Source organism: Ailuropoda melanoleuca, chromosome 2 (genome assembly GCF_002007445.2).
Source record: "Ailuropoda melanoleuca isolate Jingjing chromosome 2, ASM200744v2, whole genome shotgun sequence".
Lineage (NCBI taxonomy): Eukaryota > Metazoa > Chordata > Mammalia > Carnivora > Ursidae > Ailuropoda > Ailuropoda melanoleuca.
The window spans coordinates 17102522-17125382 of record NC_048219.1 but is presented as its reverse complement, the minus strand read 5'-3'; the positions used below and the strand labels follow the sequence as shown (position 1 = coordinate 17125382).

Below are 22861 nucleotides of genomic sequence, written 5' to 3'. Positions count from 1 at the left end.
TCTCCCAGCAGGAACGAGCAATCAATCTCTCAAGAGGCAATGGCGCTCCAACCATCCGGCAGGGGGACAGGCAACGGCGACAGGGCACGGCCCTTCCAGGGAGCCGCCGGCGCCCTCCGGGCTCTCAGTCTGGCCCAGCGCAACCCGCCCTGGCGGTGGCCAAAGTCGGGCAGTGGTGAAGGGGGGCCAGCGGTCGAGCTTCCCGAGCTGGGCCTTCCCGGCCCGGGGGCGCGGCGAGACACGAAGGTGCCGCCTTTCAGTCCGGCCCCGGCTGCGGCAACGGATCCGGGGCCTCTTCCCCTGGCCTCCCCACCCCGCCGCCCTCAGCCAGCCAGTCAGCCCCTCACCTGGCAGAAGCTCCGGCAGTAGTTCAAAGATGAGACCTCCGACACCTCCTGCTCCCTCAGCTCTGTCTCCAGCTGCCACAGACACGGTCGCAGTCCCGGGGCTCCCGGCGCCGGAGATGCAGGGCGATGACTCCGAGCCATGGACTCAGTCTCGGTTCCGTCTCCGGCTCCCGTTCCCGCCGGAGCCTCAGCCCCGGCCCCGGCGGCGACGGCGGCGTCTCCCTTTCCGTCCGCCATCTTCCCACGGCCCAGCAGCGCGTAGGCAACCAAGCCACGTGATTCAGCCCCGACCCCGCCCCCGGCCGAGCGCACGTGGTGACGCACTCCTTGGCGACGCGGGCGCCGGCCGGATTCCGTCACTGAGACTCAGGGTGCTCCTCCTCTCGGCGGCCTTCCCAACGGCCGCCCTGGCAACAGCCTCGAGGCAGCTGGCCTCGCTCCTACCTGCCTAAGCCTTTCCAGACTCTTTGGAGTCACGGAGTCACCGAGCCTGACATACATGTAGACATAACCTAGATATGAGAGGGATGACACCTGAGCTGCAATCTAAAGAAAGAGAAAAGCATCCCCAGTAGAATATAAGCAAAGGTTATGAAGCTGAATGAAGACTAGCTCCGTGAGAAGGTGGTTTCTATCAGTGGGCATTACAAGTCAGTAGGGAAACGATAATGATGCTGAGAAAAATTTTTCCAATAGGAAAAAATAAAATAAAATTAGATTTCTACTTAAAACCATATCCAAAAATAAATCCGAGATGGATTAAAGGCCTCGAAATATTTTTCAGAAAATATATCCATATGTTATCAGAATAAGGAAGAATTTCTTAAATAGGATCCAAAAAGCACAAACCATGTGGGAAAATATTGTTAGAGTTGATTGCATTAAAATTTGTTAATTCTGTAGCAACATAAGTTTAAAAAGATGCAACACAAAGACAAGCCAAAAACTAGATGGTATTCATAAATACAAAACCATCAAAAAATTAATATCCAAAAAAGTTCCCAAAATCAAAAGGAAAAAAGCATACAATCCAGTAGAAAAGTAAATAAAGGATATACAGAGCTAGTCATCAAAAAATAAATATGAATGGCCAAAAACCTATGAAAAGATGTTTACCTTCACTGTAACTATCAAAGTAAAAATTAAAACAGTATATGGGGCACCTGGCTGGCTCAGTCAGAGGAGCATTTGATGCTTGATCTCAGGGTTGTGAGTTCCAGCCCCACGTTGGGCGTGGAGATTAAATAAACTTACAATATATATAGATATAATTTCATGCCCATTAGATTGGCAGAAATTTTAAATTAGTACTGTCTTTTAGGATTTAGGGGTATGGAATTTATGTATTTCTGGTGGAGGCATTTATTGGTACATCACTTAGAAGAATATATAATATTTAATAAAATTGAAGATACACATGTCCTGTGACTGAGCAATTCCTAATGATAATAAGAGTTGATATTCATTGAGATTTAATATGTGTCAGGCACTTTTTAAGGTTCCTTACATATTTCAACTCATTTAATCCTACTAACAATACCATGAAAAGTTACTTTATTACTTTCATTTTATAATTCAGGAAACAGACACAGAGAATTTAAGTAACGTGACCAGAGTGACAGAACTAGTAAGTTATGGTGCCCAGAATTCAATCTCCAGTAACATGCTCCAAAATCTGACCTTTTTTTTTTTTTTTTTTTTTTTTTTAGGTAGGGGCAGGAGAGAGAATTTCTCGGGCACGGAGCCCAATGAGCTTGATCTCATGACCACGAGATGATTACCTGAGCCAAAATTAAGAGTCCATTGCTTAACTGACTGAACCACCCAGGCGCCCCCAGAATCTGACCTTTTAACCACTATGTTGCTGATGTTCACTGAAACACTATTATAATAACAAAATACCAGAAACAGCCTAAATGCTCAACATTAGAGACATGGATAAACAAATTATGGTATAGTCACACACGGAAATATACAGCCAGCAAACGAATGAATGAAAGCTTCATATATTAGCATAGTAAACTGCATATACCAACATTGATTGATAAGCATCTATTGTGTGCTGAGCACTTTCCCAGGCAATAGAGATTCAGAGAACAACATATTCTAATGGACAAATGTGACTAAATATTGATGGGTTAGATCTAGGTAATGGCCACATGGTTTTCTACAACATTCTCTGTACTTTTTTTGGTATCTTTATAATATAAATAATTAGGTTTTAAAAAAGGCAGGATTGAGTGGAGTGGAGAGAAGGTCAGTCTATCTGTAGTGTGGTTAGAGACAGGGAAGATGGTGAAGACAAAATTCGAGAAGGAGAAAGGGCCAGATAATATAGGATTTTATAGCTCAAGGCAAGCAGTGGGGATTTAAAGTATGACAGGGGCGCCTGGGTGATCTGTTGGTTAAGCATCTGACTCTTGATTTCAGTTCAGGTCATGATCTCAGGGTGGTGAGATCTTGCCCCATGTCCCGGCTCCTCGCACAGCAGGGAGACTGCTGGAGATCCCCTCTCCCTCTGCCCCCCCCACTCGCACACTCTCTTGCTCTCTTTCTCAAATAAATACATCAATCATATAAAGTGTGACAAGTAACCACTGGAAGTGTTCAGTGGTTGTATGATATCTGATTTACACCCTTGCTGCCAACATACACAGAATAGGTGGTGGGAGGCAAGAATGAAGCTATTGTAGCAGTCCCAATAGTGAAGGTAAACAGATTAAGGAAACATTTTGGAAGCAGAACCAACAGGCCAATGGATTGGTTATGAGGAGTGAGGGAAAGAGAGGAACCGAAATGGCTGCATGGGTTTTCGGTTGAATGGTTGGCAATGATGCTTACTGAGAAAAATGAAGAATTAGGAAAGAACAGTTTGGGGAAAAAGGGAGAGAGAACCAAGAGTTCAGGTTGGGACAGGTACAGGTTAATTTTAATTTTCCTATGAGACATCCAAATGGATGCCCTTGGATACATGTCTTTGGAACTTCAGGGAGGGCAGGGCTGGAGATGCAGAGCCATCAGTTGTTATGTTCCTGCTCGAAGACAACAACAACAGAGAAAACCACACACCTTCTCTGACTCCACCACATCCTCCTCTAGTTTCCGTCCCATTTCTCTGCTCTCTTTTATAGAAAAAGTTCTATAAAGAGCTGGCCAAACCCTCTGTTGGTACTTTCTTCTTATTCTCTCTTGAACACTTTTCAGCCAGGCTTTCATCCCCACTCCTAACTGAAACTGCTTTTTTAATTTTTATTTTATTTCTTTTAAGATGTTATTTATTTGTCAGACAGAGAACAAGCAGGGGGAGCATAAGGCAGAGGGAGAAGCAGGACCCTGGGATCATGACCAGAGCCGAAGGCAGACATTTAACCAACTGAGCCACTGAGGTGTTCCTGAAACTGCTTTTTTAAAAATGTTACCAGTAATTTCCAGTTTTGTTGAATCAAATGGCAAATTATCGGTCCTTTATCTAGTCTCTTGGCAGTGTTCGGGCTTGTTGATCATTCCCAACATTGGATTTCACTTGGCTTTCAAGTCTCCATACTCTCCTGGTGTTTCTTCTTGGTTTCTTTTCTTGCTCTCCCTTCTCTTTCTGATTTCTAAATGTCTCAAGCACAGTCCTTCAAACTTTTTTTTAAGATTTTATTTATTTATTTGAGAGAGAGACTGCGACTGGCAGGGGGAGGGAGAGGAGCAGAGGGACAGGGACAAACAGACTCCACGCTGAGCTCAGAGCCCAACACAGGGCTTGATCCCACGACCCTGAGATCATGACCTGAGCCAAAATCAAGAGTTGGACACTTAACTGACTGAGCCACCCAGGCACCCCAATCTCTCTTCTATCTGCATTCATTGCTATACTCACCCAGTTCTAATACCATTTACATACTTATGCCCATTAATACCATCCAAAGGCACTCTGCCCAGACAAAAATCTCTCTCTCTCTGTACACACACACACACACACACACGCACACTCTATTATTATATTAAAGAACACAAGTTTCTCTATCTTTCAAGATCTAGCACTCACCACAAAGTACAACCCTAAATATTTGCTTTTGTAACTACCACAATTCAAGCTCCGGAACATCTTTTCCATATCTTTTGTTCTATGTCCTCAACTGAAAAGCACCAAAAGAATTGAAAGCAAGGACTTGAGCAGATATCTGTATACTCGTGTTCACAACAATATTATTCATAATCACCAGAAGGTGGAAACAACCCAAGCATTCACAGAGAGATGAATGGATAAACAAAATTTGGCATATATGTATATATATAAACACACGCACGGCATCCCGTATTGAGTATTAATCTAGGAAGATAAAGAAGTTCTGGAGATGGATGGTGGTGATGGCTGCACAACAATGTGAATATACTTAATGCCACTGAACTGTATACTTAAAAATGGTTAATTGGTGGGTGCCTGGGTGGTGCAGTCAGCTGAGTATGTGACTCTTCGTTTCCACTCGGCCTGATCCCAGGGTCATGAGATCAAGCCATGTGTCCGGCTCACGGCTTAGTGCAGGTCTGCTAGGGTTTCTCTCTCCCTCTGCCCCTCCTCCCCTCAAATAAATAAGTCTTTTTAAAAAAAATGATTAAATGGAAAAATTTACCTTATGCATATTTTATCACAATATAAAAAAACTGAGGGGCGCCTGGGCGGCTCAGTTGGTTAAGCGTCTGCGTTCAGCTCAGGTCATGATCCCAGGGTCCTGGGGTTGGTTCCCTGCTCAGCAGGTAGCGGGCTTCTCCCTTTCCTCTGCCCCTCCCCCCTGCTTATGCTCTCTCCTTCTCTCTCTCTCTCAAATAAATACAATCTTAAAAAAAAAAACAAACAAACTGAAAGGCAACTACATCCTAATGCCTTTACAGTTTTGGGTGGAACCACTTAAGAGAAATAGGCACCGCTTTGCAGAACCAAGAGAATTTGAACAGCAGAAGTACTTAGGTAAGAGAAAACACAAATTAACTTGTCATACATACTCTTCCTCCTAAATAGCACAAACGCAACATATTCTTGCATAACCAAGTATTATTTCCCAGTAGTAGTGAATGTTCCTTTTTAAAAATTGCCTCTTTTCGTGTTCAAAGTCATGGTTCAGAAACAATTGATGAATTAGCACAATTTCCCATAGTGGCTGAAGAAAATTTTGCAATACTAACCAGTTCTTTTGACCCTTAAATTTTACATTCATATGTGTATTTGTCTACTGTAACATGGGTGGAGAGACTGAGTCTTTACATTGTCAATAGATAACGAATTGGTAATGTATTGGGAATAACTTTATTTGTATAAAAATATTTAATAAGGCAATTTGGTTTTTAAAGGTTAACTTTCTATTTCCAGCATTGTTTATGTAACTTTGATTTGAAATTCTGATATTTTGGGAGGCACCTGGCTGGTTCAGTCAACAGAGCATGCAATTCTTGATCTCAGGGTTGTGAGTTCAAGCCCCACATTGGGTGTAGAGATGACTTACATAAATAAATCTTCAAAATTCTGATATTTTTGTATTTTATTTTGCATTTTAATAGATAACTTGAATGTTTTAAGACAAAATAACATTTAAAAACAAAGAACAATTTTTGGCAGTTTATATATACGTATATTTTAAGATTTTATTTATTTATTTATTTGTTTATTTATTTATTTGACGGAGAAAGAAAGAGAAAGAGCACACAAGCAGAGGGAGCAGCAGAGGGAGAGGGAGAAGCAGGCTCTCCGCTGAGCAAGGAGCCTGATGTGGGACTCGATCCCAGCACTCTGGGATTGTGAACTGAGCCGAAGGCAGATGCTTAACCAACTAAGCCCCCCGGGTGCCCCCCAACAAATTCCTAGTCTTAAACACCTTTGGAAAATAACCTAAATGAATGAAGCAGGCTGGATAGCAGATGTTTGAAATAGTAAACTGATTAAGAAATGACCCAGGCGGGGCGCCTGGGTGGCACAGCGGTTAAGCATCTGCCTTCGGCTCAGGGCGTGATCCCGGCATTGTGGGATCGAGCCCCACATCAGGCTCATCCACTATGAGCCTGCTTCTTCCTCTCCCACTCCCCCTGCTTGTGTTCCCTCTCTCGCTGGCTGTCTCTATCCCTGTCAAATAAATAAATAAAATCTTTAAAAAAAAAAAAAAAAGAAATGACCCAGGCACCAGGTACTCAGCTCCAGCAAATTATTGCTACAGGAAAACGTAGATTCCATTTTCTTAGAGCTTTGAATTCTCCCAGAGAAATTGGAAATCTAGGTTTTTAAGCACAATTCCCCATTTTTAAAGCTGCAGGCCATATAATGTCCACCTATGCATTCAGTTTGGATGATGAACCAGTAATTTGTGACCTCAAACATAAAAACGGAGAAGGGTCCATGATCACCCCAACACTGACACACAACGGTAGGATCTAACTAGCAAAAGTGTTGAGAAGGAGCCACCAAAGAGGCGGAGGGCATACCAGAAGGGTGGAATATTCCCAAAGACAAAAGAAGAAGGTGGCAGGAAGGGAATAGTCCGGTGTGTAGACTGCTAACAAGAGTTTGGGTAAGATGAGGGCAGAAAAGTGACCATTTGCTATGACATCACAGGTGTTGTTAACAGCCTTGACTAGAGAAGTTTCTGTGGATCTCTGGTAGGGAAGCCTAATTGGAGAGGGCTGAAGAATTAACTGTAAGTAAGAAAGTGAAAAAGGTAGGATGGGGAGGGGAGGAAGTTTACACATTTGAGAAGTTTTTTTTCTGTGAAAGAACATAAAAATGAGGCTGTGCTATAAGGGGATGTGAGATTTTGGAAGGAATTCTTTTTTTTTTTTTTTTTTTTTTTTTTTAAAGATTTTATTTATTTATTTGACAGAGATAGAGACAGCCAGGGAGAGAGGGAACACAAGCAGGGGGAGTGGGAGAGGAAGAAGCAGGCTCATAGCAGAGGAGCCTGATGTGGGGCTCGATCCCATAACGCCGGGATCACGCCCTGAGCCGAAGGCAGACGCTTAACCGCTGTGCCACCCAGGCGCCCCTGGAAGGAATTCTTAAAGATAAGGAAATTCTTATCTTACTTCAAAACAGTATGGTTGTATGCATATGGAAATGATACAAGAAAACAGGAAAAACTGTGATGTCGAAAAGAGGACAGGGGCACCTGGGTGGCTCAGTCAGTTAAGCAACTGCCCTCAGCTCAGGTCATGATCCCAGGGTCCTGCACTGGGCTCCCTGCTCAGTGGGGAGCCTGCTTCTTCCTCTCCCTCTGCCCCTCCCCCCACGCATTCTCTCTCTCTCTCTCTTTTTAAAGATTTTATTTCTTTATTTGACAGAGAGAGAGAGACAGTCAGCGAGAGAGGGAACACAAGCAGGGGGAGTGGGAGAGGAAGAAGCAGGCTTCCAGTGGAGGAGCCTGATGTGGGGCTCGATCCCAGAACGCCGGGATCACGCCCTGAGCCGAAGGCAGACGCTTAACAACTGAGCCACCCAGGCGCCCCCCCCTTTCTCTCTCTTTCAAATAAACTAATAAAATTTACCAAAAAAAAGGGGGGGGGAACTAAAAGAGAAAAGTCCTTGAAAAGGCAAGAGAAGACGGCATCCAGAATACGGGAAAAGGTTTGGTCTAGGGTAGAAATCAGAGACACGTTTTTATTTTAACAGAAGGGACGCTGGCAAAGATGGGTATGGATGCGGGGAGGTGTGGCAGTGTGGCAGTGGGAGGCTCTGGGGTCATGGCCTGAATGCTTCCTCCTCCATGAAGTACAAGATGAAGGGCTGAGCTGACACTAAGGAGGTGGAACAAGCAATATTGAGCGTTGGAGGAGAGAAGAAACTTTAGTTAGAGCTGTTAGACTTAGAGCAAGACAGGAAAGAAGACTAACTAAATGTGTGCGTGGAGACCGAAGGCCAGTGTTGAGGGGCATCCTTCATTTGTTTAACAAATACTCGTGGCTGGTCTGCTATGTTTCGGGTACTGTCCCGGGGCAGAAAAAGGTCAGTGAACAGGGGCACCTGGCTGGCTCAGCCAGTAAAGCACGTGACTCCTGATCTCAGGGGCATGAGTTCAAGCCCCACACTGGGTGAGGAGCCTACTTTTAAAAAAAAGAAGCGTCATGAATAAAGGATGTCCCTGGGTTTCGTATTGCTTTTTTTCCTCCCAGAAGTTACAATGCAGTTACCTTATTTGCAACTTTCTTGAATCATATTCTGGTTCTACAGATACTCCCAGTTCTCCTTGATGAAGCTGGGTATTTCTCAATACACCATCAGCAAGACATCTACAATGACGATTTAGGGTAGTTTCATTTTGCAGATTCATCTTTTCAGATTCAAAAAGCATTGCGGCTGTCTGCCGCGGTGCTGGTAACTTCTTTTCAAAACAGGTGAAAAGCAGAGGGTTCTGGAGTTCAGTTTGCTGGGTCTGAATCCCAGCTCCACTGCGTGTTCATTGTGAGACTTCAGCTCATTTACTTTCTTTGAGCCTCAGGTTCTTTATCTTAGGTCGGACATAACATTAGCATGTATCCACAGAGCTGTCACCAGGGGCGCCTGGGTGGCTCAGTTGGTTAAGCATCTCACTCTTGATTGTGGCTCAGGTCATGATCTCAGGTCATGATCTCAGGGTATGAGACTGAACCCTGCGTTGAGCTCCACACTCGGTGTGGAGCCTTCTGAAGATTTTCCCTCACCCTCCGCCCCTCCCCACCTCTTAAATGATAATAGTAAAATAAAATTTAAAAAAGACAGAGATATCTTTAAAGTGACCAGAAGAGGGCTGGACACATAATAAGTGCTCAATAAATATGATTACTATTGTTTCTGTGAGGTTGAGTCTCAGAGAATAATGTTTGCTTCCCTTACGGTAGACTCCCACACATAGTGACTATGGAAACAGTCTATTTTCGTGACTGTTGTGTGAGACACAAAATGATCAGAGGACAGACCTATACTGTGGATCATTAAAGTTGCTGATTAGGCTAGAGTTTCCGATTTGCAAGTTCAAGAACTTAACTCTATCATTTCACCTAGGTGGTGATTAAGTCACAAGAGCCCAATTTACTAATTCACCCTAAGAAATATAATGGTGTCCCTATAGAAAAGTCAACTTGGGAAACAAACTTAGCATCAGAAGGTTGCTTACGGGTGGTAGCATGGGTGTAAAGGGAGCTAAAAGATCTTGAATTCCCCTGTTCCACACCCAGGATTCTTCATAATTATTTTTTATTTTTTAATTTTTATTTATTTCTTTCATTTATTGTTTAAGATTTCGTTTATTTTAGAGAGAGAAAGAGGAGACAGAGAGAGAATGCAAGCTTGAGCAGAGGGAAGGACAGAGGGAGAAGCAGACTCCCCACTGAGCAGGGAGCCGCTTAACCTACTGACCCACCCAGGCACCCCCATAATTATTTTCTATTCTCTATTTTTCCTTTCATTAAGCTCTAATCAGGTTAGATTCCAAATCCTATCCATTTGCCCTCAGGAAACTTTCCTCCATCCGTCTTTTCTCTGACCCATTCCCACTTATCCATGCCTGGGAACACATACAAGCACAGCGTAATGTCCTCTAAAGGTCTAAGAAGAGCTGGCAGGGGGAGAGTAGCTACAAGGTGAGGGAGCAGTGTCTATACTCCAGAACCTCCTTTGAATGCTTAGCCCCCATGACTGTCACCACACCCTCCCATTCTCTCTCCTTTGGACTCATCACCTCCCTGGGATCCCAGGAGCCTAGTGTTCCATTCTGGGAGGCTTTGTTGCTGTGTTTTGACGAAGGGTTGGGGGTCCCAAAGGCAGAGACTCTCCTCCTCTCCTCAGAGGAGATGCAAACTCGAAAACCTCACAGGTGCTGTTTCAGCCTTCCTTCCTACCAGAGATTCCCCCCCAGAGAACTATTCTTTGCTCTTCCTTTCGGGGGATTTTACGTTTGTTGGATTTATGGAAGGACCGACTCCTTCCCTACACCAACACCACTAGATAAGTCCTACTTTTCTTTCGCTTGGGCTATTGCAAGGGTGTCCCAACAGTTATCCCTGCTTCTAGGTCACCCCACTTGTTCCCTGAAATTCATCTTCCTAAATTCACCTCCATGGCTTAAAAATGTTCAGCCCCTTCTTGCTTCAAATAGAATAAAAATCTTCAGCCTGGGTTTTAAATCCAACCACTCACCACTTGCTATTCCTAAGAGCACAGGATTCTTGGCTAGCTCCCCAAACATGTCACCATCCCCCCTTATACAGTTTCCTACCTTTGTGTCTTTGCTCAATTTGTCACCTCTTCCTGGAACTCCCTGCCACTTAGACTAAACGGTATAAAGAGATAGTATTATTCAGTCATGGTAGACTGACCTTTCCTTCAGCCCCTCAAACCCCAATCTTTTTCTTATCTCAAGGGCTTCGTATTTGCTGTTCTGTCTGTCTGGAATGTTCTTTACCTAACCAGCTCCTTCTCAATCTTCAGGGTTCTTCTCTTGAAGTAGGTCCCTTTCTTCTAGCAGCCTGATCTGTTTTTCTTCCTAGTACTTACCAAAATCTGTAATTATGCATGTAAGTATTAGTTTATTTGTTTAAGACGCCCTACCACCACTTCTCTAGATCATAAACGTGCTCTATTTCAGTGCCTAACACAGAGGCCATGGCAAGTATGAACATTTGCTGCATTGCCTGAGGGACTGAATGGGTGACAATGCGTGGAACCCAGGGTCTATCATCAGCAAAACCACTGGTATTCTCAGTCTCTTCTCCGCTTTAATTTACACCTGGGTCTCCCTTCCCTTCAAGCACTGTCTTTCCTCTTTTGTTTCCTTCATGGATTGGGGCGTGGCACAGAGTTGTTATTTAATTGCTTTTTGCTCTGAATTTCCCCTTCAGTCTAATGAATGGTCAGGAAGGATAGCCGGACAGAGTGAAAAGCCGTTAACTGTTTTGAAGTCAGACTGAGATCTCATCCCAATCTTGCTACTGACCCGCGGGCAATCTTGACCACATGATTGACCTTCTTTGAGCCTCCAATCATGTAACAGAATTCTAACGTGGGCCCAGGTACCTTGTTAGGTTGGGCCAAGGTGTTAAGCTACACTGCCCCCTAGAGGGCTTTTGTTTCTGGAAGAGTGGACGCAGAATCCCAGGAATGTTGGAAGGTCTTGGCCAGCTACCCTAACCCCCTGCAGAGAGAGGAGAGCCCCAGGGCAGCCTTGCGGGAGTTGGCCTGCGCATAGACGGTGGGGCACAGATGAAAAGTTCAGTGGCCTGGAAGAGGGCAGCAATCCTTGAACAGCAGGGTGACAGTGGTAGTTCTAATTATTTTTGAGAATTGGGGAGGGGACCTGGTTGAAAGACCAGATTTACTAACGCTTAAGCATTTAATGGGCTGCTTAGAGCTTAGAAATTTGGGTTATTGCTACATGTGCTAACCTATGATTAGATGAGGTTATGGGTATTTCTGAGCCACACATTAAATGAGGACAATAATAAATACCCACCTTTCAGGGTTGTTGTGAGGATCAAATGAGAAGATGGATTTGTGTAAAATGTGAATATGGTGCCTGGTACATAATAGATGCTCAATAATTGGCAACTTGTACTATTGTTCTTGAAAAATAGGCAGCCTTTCCACTTTTCTTTCTTATGCTAAATGGCAAATTCATTCTCTAAAAATAAAGAGAGAATCAGAAAAAATGGATTAAAACAAAAATACGGTCAGGGTGCCTGGGTGGCTCAGTCAGTTAACGTATGCTCAGGTCATGATCCCAGGGTCATGGGATCGAGCCCCATGTCGGGCTCCCTGCTCAGCGGGGGCCTGCTTCTCCCTCTGCCTCTGCCCCTCTCCCCTGCTCGTTCTCTCTCTCTGTCAAATAAATAAATAAAATCTTAAAAAAAAAACAAAAAAAACCGAAACAAGAGTAAGCGTGCCTGGGTGGCTCAGTCGTGAAGCAGCTGCCTTCAGCTCCCGGCGTGATCCCAGAGTCCTGGGATCGAGCCCCTCATTGGGCCCCCTGCTCCACTGGGAGCCTGCTTCTTCCTCTCCCACTCCCCCTGCTTGTGTTCCCTCTCTCTCTGGCTGTCTCTCTCTCTGTCAAATAAATAAATAAAATCTTAGAATAAAAACAAGAATAGGGTCAAACTATGTATTTTTTTGTAGGCTGTACTTTGCTTTTTGGTTTAATAAGAAAACATAGACATTCTGTTAAGTAAGTGTGTGTAATTAAATATATTTAAAATCCATTAATGGATGTAATATAATTATTAAGTAGTTGTCAGTGGCCAGGGATAGGGAATAGAAATCCACTGAGAAGGGGCAAACAGAACATTTTGGGGTGACAAAAATGTTCTGTATCTTGATTGTGATTATTGTTACATGTGTATATACATTTATCAAAGTTCTTTGAACTGTACATTTATGTGGTTATTTTACTGTATGTTAGTTATACCTCAATAGAGCTAATTCTTTCTAAAAATCCAATCCTTTCGGGGCACCTGGGTGGCTCAGTTGGTCCAGTGTCTGCCTTCGGCTGAGGTCATGATCCCAGGGTCCTGGGATGGAGCCCCACGTCCAGCTCCCTGCTCAGTGGGTAGTCTGCCTCTCCCTCTGCCCCTCCCCCCTCATGCTCACACGCTCTCTCTCTCAAATAAATAAATAAAATCTTAAAAAAAAAGGAAAAGAAAAATTCAATCCTTTCATAGGTTTTATTATTTTAATACTTCTTTTATTTATATTGATTCAAGTAGTATTTGAATTTGAAATTATTTTTTACTATTCATTAACTTATGCTTGACATTGAATAATTTAATAAATATTAATTTATCTTAAATAATATCACGATAATATCATACTATCAGTAATAGTAATGGAAATGAATCAGCAGGAGGAAATGCTGTTTTTATTATGCATACGAACAGGCCAGATGACGAGTCTGACCTGGATACGGCACTGGGCTTGGCATACAAATTGAAATAGACATGGTCCCCCCCAACTTCAAGCAGCAGCTTACTGTGTAGGGAGGGACCCACACATAAATAGATAATTTCTCTTTTGAAAAACTAAATACTTTTGCATAATTTAAATATGCCCTTGTTTTTTAAAAATCTACACAGAAAAATAGGTAGTAAAAATAAGTCTCCCTGTGAGCCCTGTCTCAGTCCCCCAGTGTCAATATGGTATATGTATATGGTAGCTTTGCTCTCTCTTTATTCTGGTTCTTCTCCTTGCCTTTTTTTTTTTTAAGATTTTATTTATTTATTTGAGAGAGAGAGAGAGGTAGCAAGACAGAGATAGCAGGAGCAAGGGGGAGAAGGAGAAGCAGGTTTCCCGCTGAGCAGGGAGCCTGATGTTGGGCTCAATCCTAGGACCCGGGAATCATGACCTGAGCTAAAGGCAGATGACCAACTGACTGAGTCACCCAGGCTTCCACCTTTATTTTTTTAACTTAACACCTCTCCTCTGGAGATAATTCCATAACCAAACATATCAAACAGACATTTTTCTTTCTTTCTTTTCTTCCCCCATCCACCCACTCCAAACAGATAGTTTTCAATATAAGGAGGTAAAAATCATGATAGAGGGATGAAAAGAATCCAGTGGGTTCTGCAGAATACTACAGACTACCAGCTAGCTTAGGTAAAGCTTCCTGGAAGATTCATGGGGCCACCTCATCTCCTTTATGTGTCTTCTGGGATAAAAACACACGAACTCGTCGGTTAACCAAACCCTCTGGTTGTATACTAAACTGAGTGCTTCCGTCTGTAACTGTGGTAGTTGTTTGGTGGGGAGCAAAAGCAGCATGTGCAGACCAAGGATGGAGAAAGGGTGCTGCACAGGAAGTTAAACGGCGGGGGTGGGGGCACTCACCTGCACCTTTCAAGCAGAGGTGGGAGTTGGATGGGGCTTGGTCCAGGAAGAGCTAGAAGGCCAGTGTGTGCAGGGAAATCTGGAGTTACAGATCATGTTTCAGATGACACAGGGACTGATTAGGATTAAAGGAAGCTTATTTGTAGCTCTCTCTCGCTAGGATTGCCAGATTCAGCAAATTAAAATGCGTCTCATCTAGTCAGATTTCCAATTTAGATAAACAACAAATACTTTTTTAGTATAAGTATGTCCCAGATTCAGACATAATTGGGCTTCCTGTATTTTAGCTGGCAATCCCTACGAATGAATTAAGTTAGCTGCTCAAAACCGTGAGCTCAAAAACAATAGGGAAACAGGCATGTTTAATGGGAAGGGAGACAAAAAAAGGAAATGTGAGGAGCTAAAATCAAGATTTAGCAGATAGTTTAGGGCTGATGGGGCCCAGGCTAAAAAGGCAACTCTGGTGGATTGGCCTAGGCTGGCAGGGTTAGGGCTGAAGGGGTGGCTTGAAAGGTCAGGACTGGTAGGCCCTCAGGGCAAAGGAGGCAGCTCTCTCCGTCAGAATCAGTGGGGATGGGGCCAAGCAGATGGCTCCCGTGGTCAGGAGATTGAGTACAAAGTGAATGTATCAAGAATAATGGGAGCCAAGTTTCTCACTGCTGGAGAAGACAAATATGGAAATGGTAAAGACTAGAACAAACTCTGATGTAGAAATAGAATTAAAGATAGAATGGGGCGCCTGGGTGGCTCATTCGGTTAAGCGTCTGCCTTCGCTCAGGTCACGATCCCAGGGTCCTCGAATCGAGCCCCGCATTGGGCTCCCTGCTCAGTGGGGAGTCTGCCTCTCCCTCTGCTCAACCCCACTGCTCGTTCTCTCTCTCTCTCTCAAATAAATAAATAAAATCTTAAAAAAAAGAATTAAAGAAGTGTGAGCCCATGGTGTGTGTGTGCGCAAGTGGGTGCATGTCTGTGCGTAGATAGAGATAGAGTTAATATTAAGTATCATATATAAAGAGAGAGAGAGAGGAGTAGATGTGTGCGTGTGATACGTATGTAGTGGTGTGCTGGTACGGTGGCTTTCTGATTAGGAAAAAACCACACCAATAAGTAGCCTTTGCTGATTTCCGTGGTATAAATACTCCTATTACGGCCGATTTCAAATCACCATCAGTTTAACAGCTGCTTGCGGAATTCCTGAATATTCAAAACTGGGCTTTTGCAAGCCCCTATGAGCTGACTCCGGCCCAACACTTTAGAAGGCACATGAATCATATCTATGTTTGTGTGGTTGTGTGTCCATAAGTCTATTTCCTAGCTGATGTCCTACTTTCTAGTTCTACGGAAAGGATCTGCAAGAATATGTAGCATCTAAAAAATAAAACAAATGAGCAAACAATAAACAGAAACAGACTCATAAGCACAGGGAACAAACTGGTGGCTGCCAGAGGGGAGGGGATTGGGGGGGTTGGGCAAAATAGGTGAAGGGGATTAAGAAGTACAGGCTTCCAGTTATAAAATAAATAAGACATGGGGATGAAGGTACAGCACAGGGACTACAGTCAATGATATTCTAACAACTCTGTATGGTGCCAGGTGGTAACTACACTTATTATTGGTAATGTATATAAATGGTGTTCTACACCTGAAACTAATATAAAATTTGTGTCCATTATACTTCATTTAAAGCAAAGGTTAAAAATAATTTGTGTACGCGAGGGTTTTTTCCCAGGCCTTCAATTCTGTTCCTTTGGTCTATGTCTGTGTTTATGCCAGTACCAAACTGTTTTGACTATCGCAGTTTGGGATTAGGTTTTGAAGTTAGGAACTGTGAGACATACGATATTGTTCTTTTTAAGATTGTTTTGGCTATTTGGGGTCCCTTGCGATTTGATATGAATTTTAGGAGGGATGTCTCTATAAAACCAAATAGTTTGAAAGATAATTTTTTATAGAAAGAAATGGTACACATTCTTATAATTCAAAGTTCTCCCTAAAATGGTCATGACTGGGGCGCCTGGGTGGCACAGCGGTTAAGCGTCTGCCTTCGGCTCAGGGCGTGATCCCGGCGTTCTGGGATCGAGCCCCACATCGGGCTCTTCTGCTATGAGCCTGCTTCTTCCTCTCCCACTCCCCCTGCTTGTGTTCCCTCTCTCGTTGGCCGTCTCTATCTCTGTCAAATAAATAAATAAAATCTTTAAAAAAATAAAAATAAATAAATAAATAAATAAAATGGTCATGACTGGCTGGCTCGGTCAGAACATGTGACTCTCGATCTAGGGGTTGTAAGTTTGAGTCCCACCTTGGGTATAAAGATTAGCCTAAAAATAAAATCTTTCTATTTTTTTAAAGATTTTTTATTATTTATTCGACAGAGATAGAGACAGCCAGCGAGAGAGGGAACACAAGCAGGAGGAGAGGGAGAGGAAGAAGCAGGCTCATAGCAGAGGAGCCTGACGCGGGGCTCGATCCCACAACGCCAGGATCACACCCTGAGCCGAAGGCAGACGCTTAACCGCTGTGCCACCCAGGCGCCCCAAATAAAATCTTTTTAAAAACAATTGTCATGAACTGACCACAGATATGAAAATAAGGACCCTTTTGAGACATGTCATAATGGTATGGATCCCTGTACGGAAAAAGTTGGAAAGCTTGAGACCCCATTTTTTGAGATCTCCCTTCCCTGGTTTGTACCCGTAAGAAAGCAGGCTCAGTAACACTCTGGGTCCACTTTCCTAAGGCTATTACAACAGAAAAGAGAGCTTATCTCTCATTGGTTTGTTTGTTTCAAAGGCCTTTTCAGAGCTATGAGGAATGTAGTGGTTCTTGATAGGACTGCTTTTATCCTACCTCTGGAGAAAAATTACCAAGTATTGCAGAATCACCACATCTTCCATGGCCCCGTATCACTTAGTGGTAGAAAGTGATCTCAGCTTCACTTGTGCAGACAATGCATTGGACATGCATTCACCATGACTTTTCTCTTTCTAAGACAAGAAAAATAATAAATAATGTATGTTTTACAAATAGGCTTACACAGATTCTAGTTCTGCACTCACTTGATAAGGCTCTTAATCTCTCTGTCTTACGTCTTTAAAATGGAATAGTAACAGAAACTACATCACAGGGTCCCCAAGATCCAATGTATTCATAGATGCAAAATGTTTAGGACAATGTCATATCAATGTCAGCCCTTATTATTACTTTATCAGGTGTTGTGAGGATTAAGATAAATGAGAGAACCCTTGTGAAGGTCTTGGTCTGGCGTCTGGCACATGGAAAGTGCTAAATAAACATTATTGTTATAAGCCATGTTTTTGTGATTTCCTATGAAGCCCACCCCTTTATTAAGTACATCTTGCCTTTCTTCACAGTTTGGACCCATGAGGAATTTGTTATCATAACAAGCATTGGTTTTCTTCACAGTTATCCTTCATCCAAGCAATTTCGAGGCCTATGGCTGTGTTGTTTAACATTGTAGCCTGTGGACATATATGGCTATTGAACACTTGCAACGTGGCTAGTACAAATTGGGATGAACTCTGATGATAAAGTACACGCCAGATTTCAAAATCTTAGCATGAAAAAAAGAATGAAAAAATCTCAATAATTTTACATTGGTCACGTGAGTAAATTATAATATTTTGAATATATTGGATTGAATAAATACGTTCTTTAAATTAATTTTATGTTTCTTTTTACTTTTTAAATGTGGCTTCTAGAAAATTTAAAGTTGCAAAGGCGGCTCACATTTTCTCTCTATTGGGCAGTGCTGCGTTGTTGGGCAACAATTTGTGATTATTTACTCAAGTCATGACCACAGCTTTAAGGTAGACTTCTCATAATTTGGCTTAATCCGTAAATAATATTTCCAAATATTTATAAACATACATTGGTCATTCACCTCTACATTGCAATTATATTTTAAACCTACGTCACTTTAAAAAATGAATGAAATAAAAAACAAACCTACTTCATGGTGAAAATCTCTTTTTTTTTCATATTATCCTGGATTTAAGGCATTTTTACAGATTTAACTTGTTCCATTTGATGACAGTCATTGATTTCAACACTCAGCTTGTCATGTCTTAACTGTCCCTGAGCGTGAACATCTTCTTCTCACACTGGCCTGTTTGCTTCCTCCAACACCATGCATGAGATCCCCAAAGAATTGCTGTTTCCCGTCAGTAACAAGATGTACCAGGAGTTTCTCTGCCTGGAGATTTGGCACTGGCTGCCCTCCAAGAAGCCCTGCTTTCTTTTCAGTGAGGAGAATGTGAGGGATTTAGGACCTAAGGCTGCGTTTGTACGTTCTCAGTGACTGTGGGGTGTCAGCTGGCCCCAAACAAAGAAGATTTTAACCCTCCTATGGACTGAGTGGAAGGCTTTTAGTCATGAGTTCCCTTTAACCCTCACCTCATAATTTTTATCTTAGTCTAATACAAATCATAATTTAAATAGAAATTAAAATTCTACACAAAAATTTGGATCCTTTAACAGTGCGATTCCATCTCTCTAACATTCCCTCTTATCTGATCTATTTTTACCATGGTACTTAAAAATTTCAATATACCTCTCTCAATTTTCACTTATTTTCTTATCTGAACTGTCAGCTGCTTAATTTGTAATACATGATATAGTCATACCATATACATTTTTTAAAGTTTTTACTTATTTATTTATTTAGATAATCCCAACCCCCTACATGGAGTTTGAACTCATGATCCCGAGATCAAGACTTGCATGCTCTTCCGACCGAGCTAGCCAGGCACTCCCACACCATACACGTTCTTAGTATCATGAGAGAGAAAAGCAGCCCCTTCCACCTGGAGCTGTCCTGGTACTCACACCTGGGCCTTCGCACAAGTGGGAGCTGGCCTGTTATTATGGCTCAGGCATGGTGCTCTCTTGCTGAACATAAAACACTTTGCAGAACACAAACATCAGATAAGGCCACTGGGCCTATGACAGACGCAGACAAAACAAGACCACTCCATGATCATGTGTGAGCAGACAAAAACGATAATGTTGTCTAAGTCACTAAAGTGACTGCGCACATGTCCTTTTCCCGGATAATATGACTGACTACTGTTCCTTACCAGTACAGCTTTAACTCTGCTTTGCTCCTTCTGACTTCTGGATAAAAATTATTAAGTTACTCTCTCATAGAATTATTCCCGCTTCCTGAAAGTATCCAACCCAAAGCAAAGCCACACTTCCTTAAACCCTTTCCCAAATCATCCAGCCCAGGCTCACATTTTCTAAGTCCTTGATGACATCTTCTTATGGAGACATCTCACTGACCCCATGGGTTGCTGTCTCCCGGATGGCAATGAGCCAATAAACCTACTTTGACTACAGGTGTGTTCTTTCTGGTCTCCCACCGACAGACATTGACACATGCCACATACAGCCACACCAAACCATATGTTTAAATTACAATGCAATCCAAACCTTTAGAAACATTTATATTCCACTTTTAATATGGCAGCTTGCTCCCTTTAAATTTATGCTATGACTATTCATTTCCTTTGGCCAGAGGCCAACTCCTGTAAGACTTCTGAATTTAACTTTTCCAGTTTACTCAACTGCATATTAATATATTCATAGTTATTGGATTCAAGATACTCGCAGCAATATCAAGTTCACTAAAATTGATCTTATCTAAGGACATTATAAAGAAATATTCAGGGATTCAATAGGATAATTTTTTAGACATTTGAAGTAGTGTGTTGAGTCATTTGACAAACAAAATACATTCGATTCAAAAAGATTACTACATAGAATAAGAAACATTGAAACACTGCATAAAATCTGTGTCACAACAAATGGCTGCCTATAAATTAGACAAGGTCACTAACCCGGTGTTAAAACATAAATTGAGACATCCCTTAATTTACCATATACCTTAAATTGATGTTATTTTTACCATGTAAATAAAATGTTTTGGGATGCCTGAGTGGCTCAGTGGGTTAAGTGCCTGCCTTTGGCTCAGGTCATGGTTCCAGGGTCCTAGGATCGAGCCCCATGTAGGGCTCTCTGCTCAGCAGAAAGCCTACTTCTCTGCCTGCCGCTCGCCTGCTTGTGCTCTCTCTCCCTCTGTCAAATAAATAAATAAAATCTTTAAAAAAAACCCTTTCATTTATTTTTCTCTCTCTTTTGAATTTTCATACCAAGGAGATCATATTAAAAAAAAAAACCCAACTTTGGCTATTTCCTGTCAAAAGGGGGAAATGAGTTCCTTTGCTCATCATAAACAGCTTTGCCAATAATTAATTTTAAAAAACACAAAAGAAAAAAAAGTAAGAAAAGAAATAGAATTAATTTATGTAAATTACAAGTTATGATTTGGCTTTGCTGTGAATGACAAGTACACAGTCAAAACAATATTATGTTGTTAACTTCGACTTTTTGAGTCAACTTCTAGACAAAGCACAGAAGACTGAATGTAAACATTTTCCATCTTGGTCACATAAAAGTAGACATACAAATGGTAGAAGTTGGCAGGTGAATGGGGAGAAGAACGCTGAAGGGAAGGAAGGTAGCTGATATTTGTGTTTCACAAAAATGTGGAGTCTAGATATCTTTCTATGGTCGACTAGACATAAAACAAATATGTAAAATAATGATTAGCATTACTAATTAAGAAGAGAGCGGGAGATGAGGTGTCTTTAAGTAAGCTAAACCTCTATCTGTCATAGCAGGAAGCCAAAAATAGATGATAAATCAAGAAATAATGACATTGGGATGCCTAAGTGGCTCAGTAGGTTAAGTGCCTGCCTTCAGCTCAGGTCATGATCCCGGAGTCCCAGGATCGAGCCCTGCATTGCGCTCCCTGGTTAGTGGGGAGTCTGCTACTCCCTCTGCGTCTCACTCCCTCATCCCCTCACCCCACTCTCTTGTGCTCTCGTTCACTCTCTCTCTCAAATAATTAAATAAAATCTTTGAAAAGAAATAGTGACATAATGTATTATTTAGAAATATGAAGATAAGCACAAGGGGGAAAGCTTTTTTTCTTTAGGATTTTATTTATTTATTTGAGTAAGAGAGAGAGAAAGAGCAGGGGGAGGGGCAGAAGGGGAGGGAGAAAGACAAGCAGACTCCATGCTGAGGGCTAAGCCCAGTGCAGGGCTCAATCTCAGCACCCTAAGATCATGACCTGAGCCGAAACCAGGAGTTGGACACTTAACTGACTAAGCCACAGGTCCGTCAAGAAAGAGATTTATTAAGGAAAACGAAAACCACAACACTATTAGAACTAAAAAACAAATTGAGCAAGATTTCAAGATAACAAGATTAATATAAAAAAAATCAGGTGCCTTTGTATAATGAACAATCCAAAGATAGCATTAAGAAAACAAGCCTATTTATAATAGCATTAAAAAGAATAAAGTACTTGGGAATAAGTTTGACAAAAGAAGTGTAAGACTTGTAAAATGAAAACTAAAAATGTCTGGGCACCTGGGTAGCACAGTTGGTTGAGTGACTGACTCTTGGTTTCACCTCAGATCGTGATCTCAGGGTCCTGAAATTGAGCCCCATGTCGGGCTCTAAGCTCAGCGCGCAGTCTGCTTGAGATTCTCTCAGTCTCCCCCTTTGCCCCTCCTGCTCATGCTCTCACTCTCTCAGATAATAAATAAATCTTTTAAAAAAGGAAGAAAACTAAAAATGTTGTTAAAAAATTAAAGATCTAAATAAACAAAAAACTATCCCATGTTTGTGGATCATAAGACTTGATGTTGCTAAAATGGAAATACCCCCCAAATGGACCTACAGATTCAGTGCAATCCCTATCAAAATCCCAGCCTGCAGAGCTGATCCCAAAATTCATATGAAAATGCAAGAGATCTCAGGGCACCTGGGTGACTCAGTTGGTTGAGCATCTGACTCTTGGTTTTGGCTCAGGTCATGATCTCAGGGTTGTGAGATCAAGCCCCAGATAAGGCTCTGCACCCAGCAGGGAGTCTGCTTGAGATTCTCTCCCTCTCCATCAGCCTCTACTCTGCTTACACGCTTTCTCGCAAATGAATGAATGAATGCATGCATGCATGCATGAATGAATAAATAAATAAATAGTTTTTAAAAAATGCAAGCAATCTAGAATAGCCAAAACAATCTTGAAATGGAAGAACAGAGTTGGAAGACTGATGCTTCCTGACTTCAAAACTTACTACAAAGCTACAGTAACGAAAACAGTGTGGTGGTGTCATAAGGATGGACAAGTAGATCAATGGAATTGAAGTGCGAGTTCAGAAATAACTCTTATATTTATGGACAATTGATTTTAACAAGGGCATCAAACAATTAAATCAGAAAGAGTGGTCTTTTTAACAAATGGTTTGACTACATAGCTGTATACTAAAAAGCATTGAAATGTACATTTTAAATAGGTGAATTTTATGATATGTAATTATATGTCAGTAAAGCTGTTTAACAATATGGAAGATGTCACTCCTCTGCTTACAACCCTCCAATGACTTCCCATAGCATCTACAGTAGTAGCTCTTTTTTTTAAAAGATTTTTATTTATTTATTTGAGAGAGAGAATAAGCTGGGAGAGGGGCAGAGGGAGAAACAGACTACCCTCCGAGCAGGGAGCCTATGTGGGGCTTGATCCCAGGACCCTGGGATCATGACCTGAGCCAAAGGCAGACACTTAACCAACTGAGCCACCCAGGCACCCCCTACAGTAGTGGTTCTT

At 42.2% G+C, this 22861-nt stretch overlaps 1 protein-coding gene across 1 annotated transcript in view; it reads right to left on the bottom strand.

Annotated features, from left to right (window-relative positions):
* The window catches only part of RLF (RLF zinc finger), an 86243-nt gene extending 85618 nt beyond the window's left edge, over window positions 1-625 (bottom strand). The window contains exon 1 of the mRNA XM_002927560.4: window positions 348-625. Within this exon, the coding sequence (XP_002927606.4) occupies window positions 348-584 (237 nt within the window). The 5' untranslated portion in view covers window positions 585-625. The remainder of the gene's footprint in view (window positions 1-347) is intronic.
* Window positions 626-22861: the final 22236 nt, after the last annotated feature.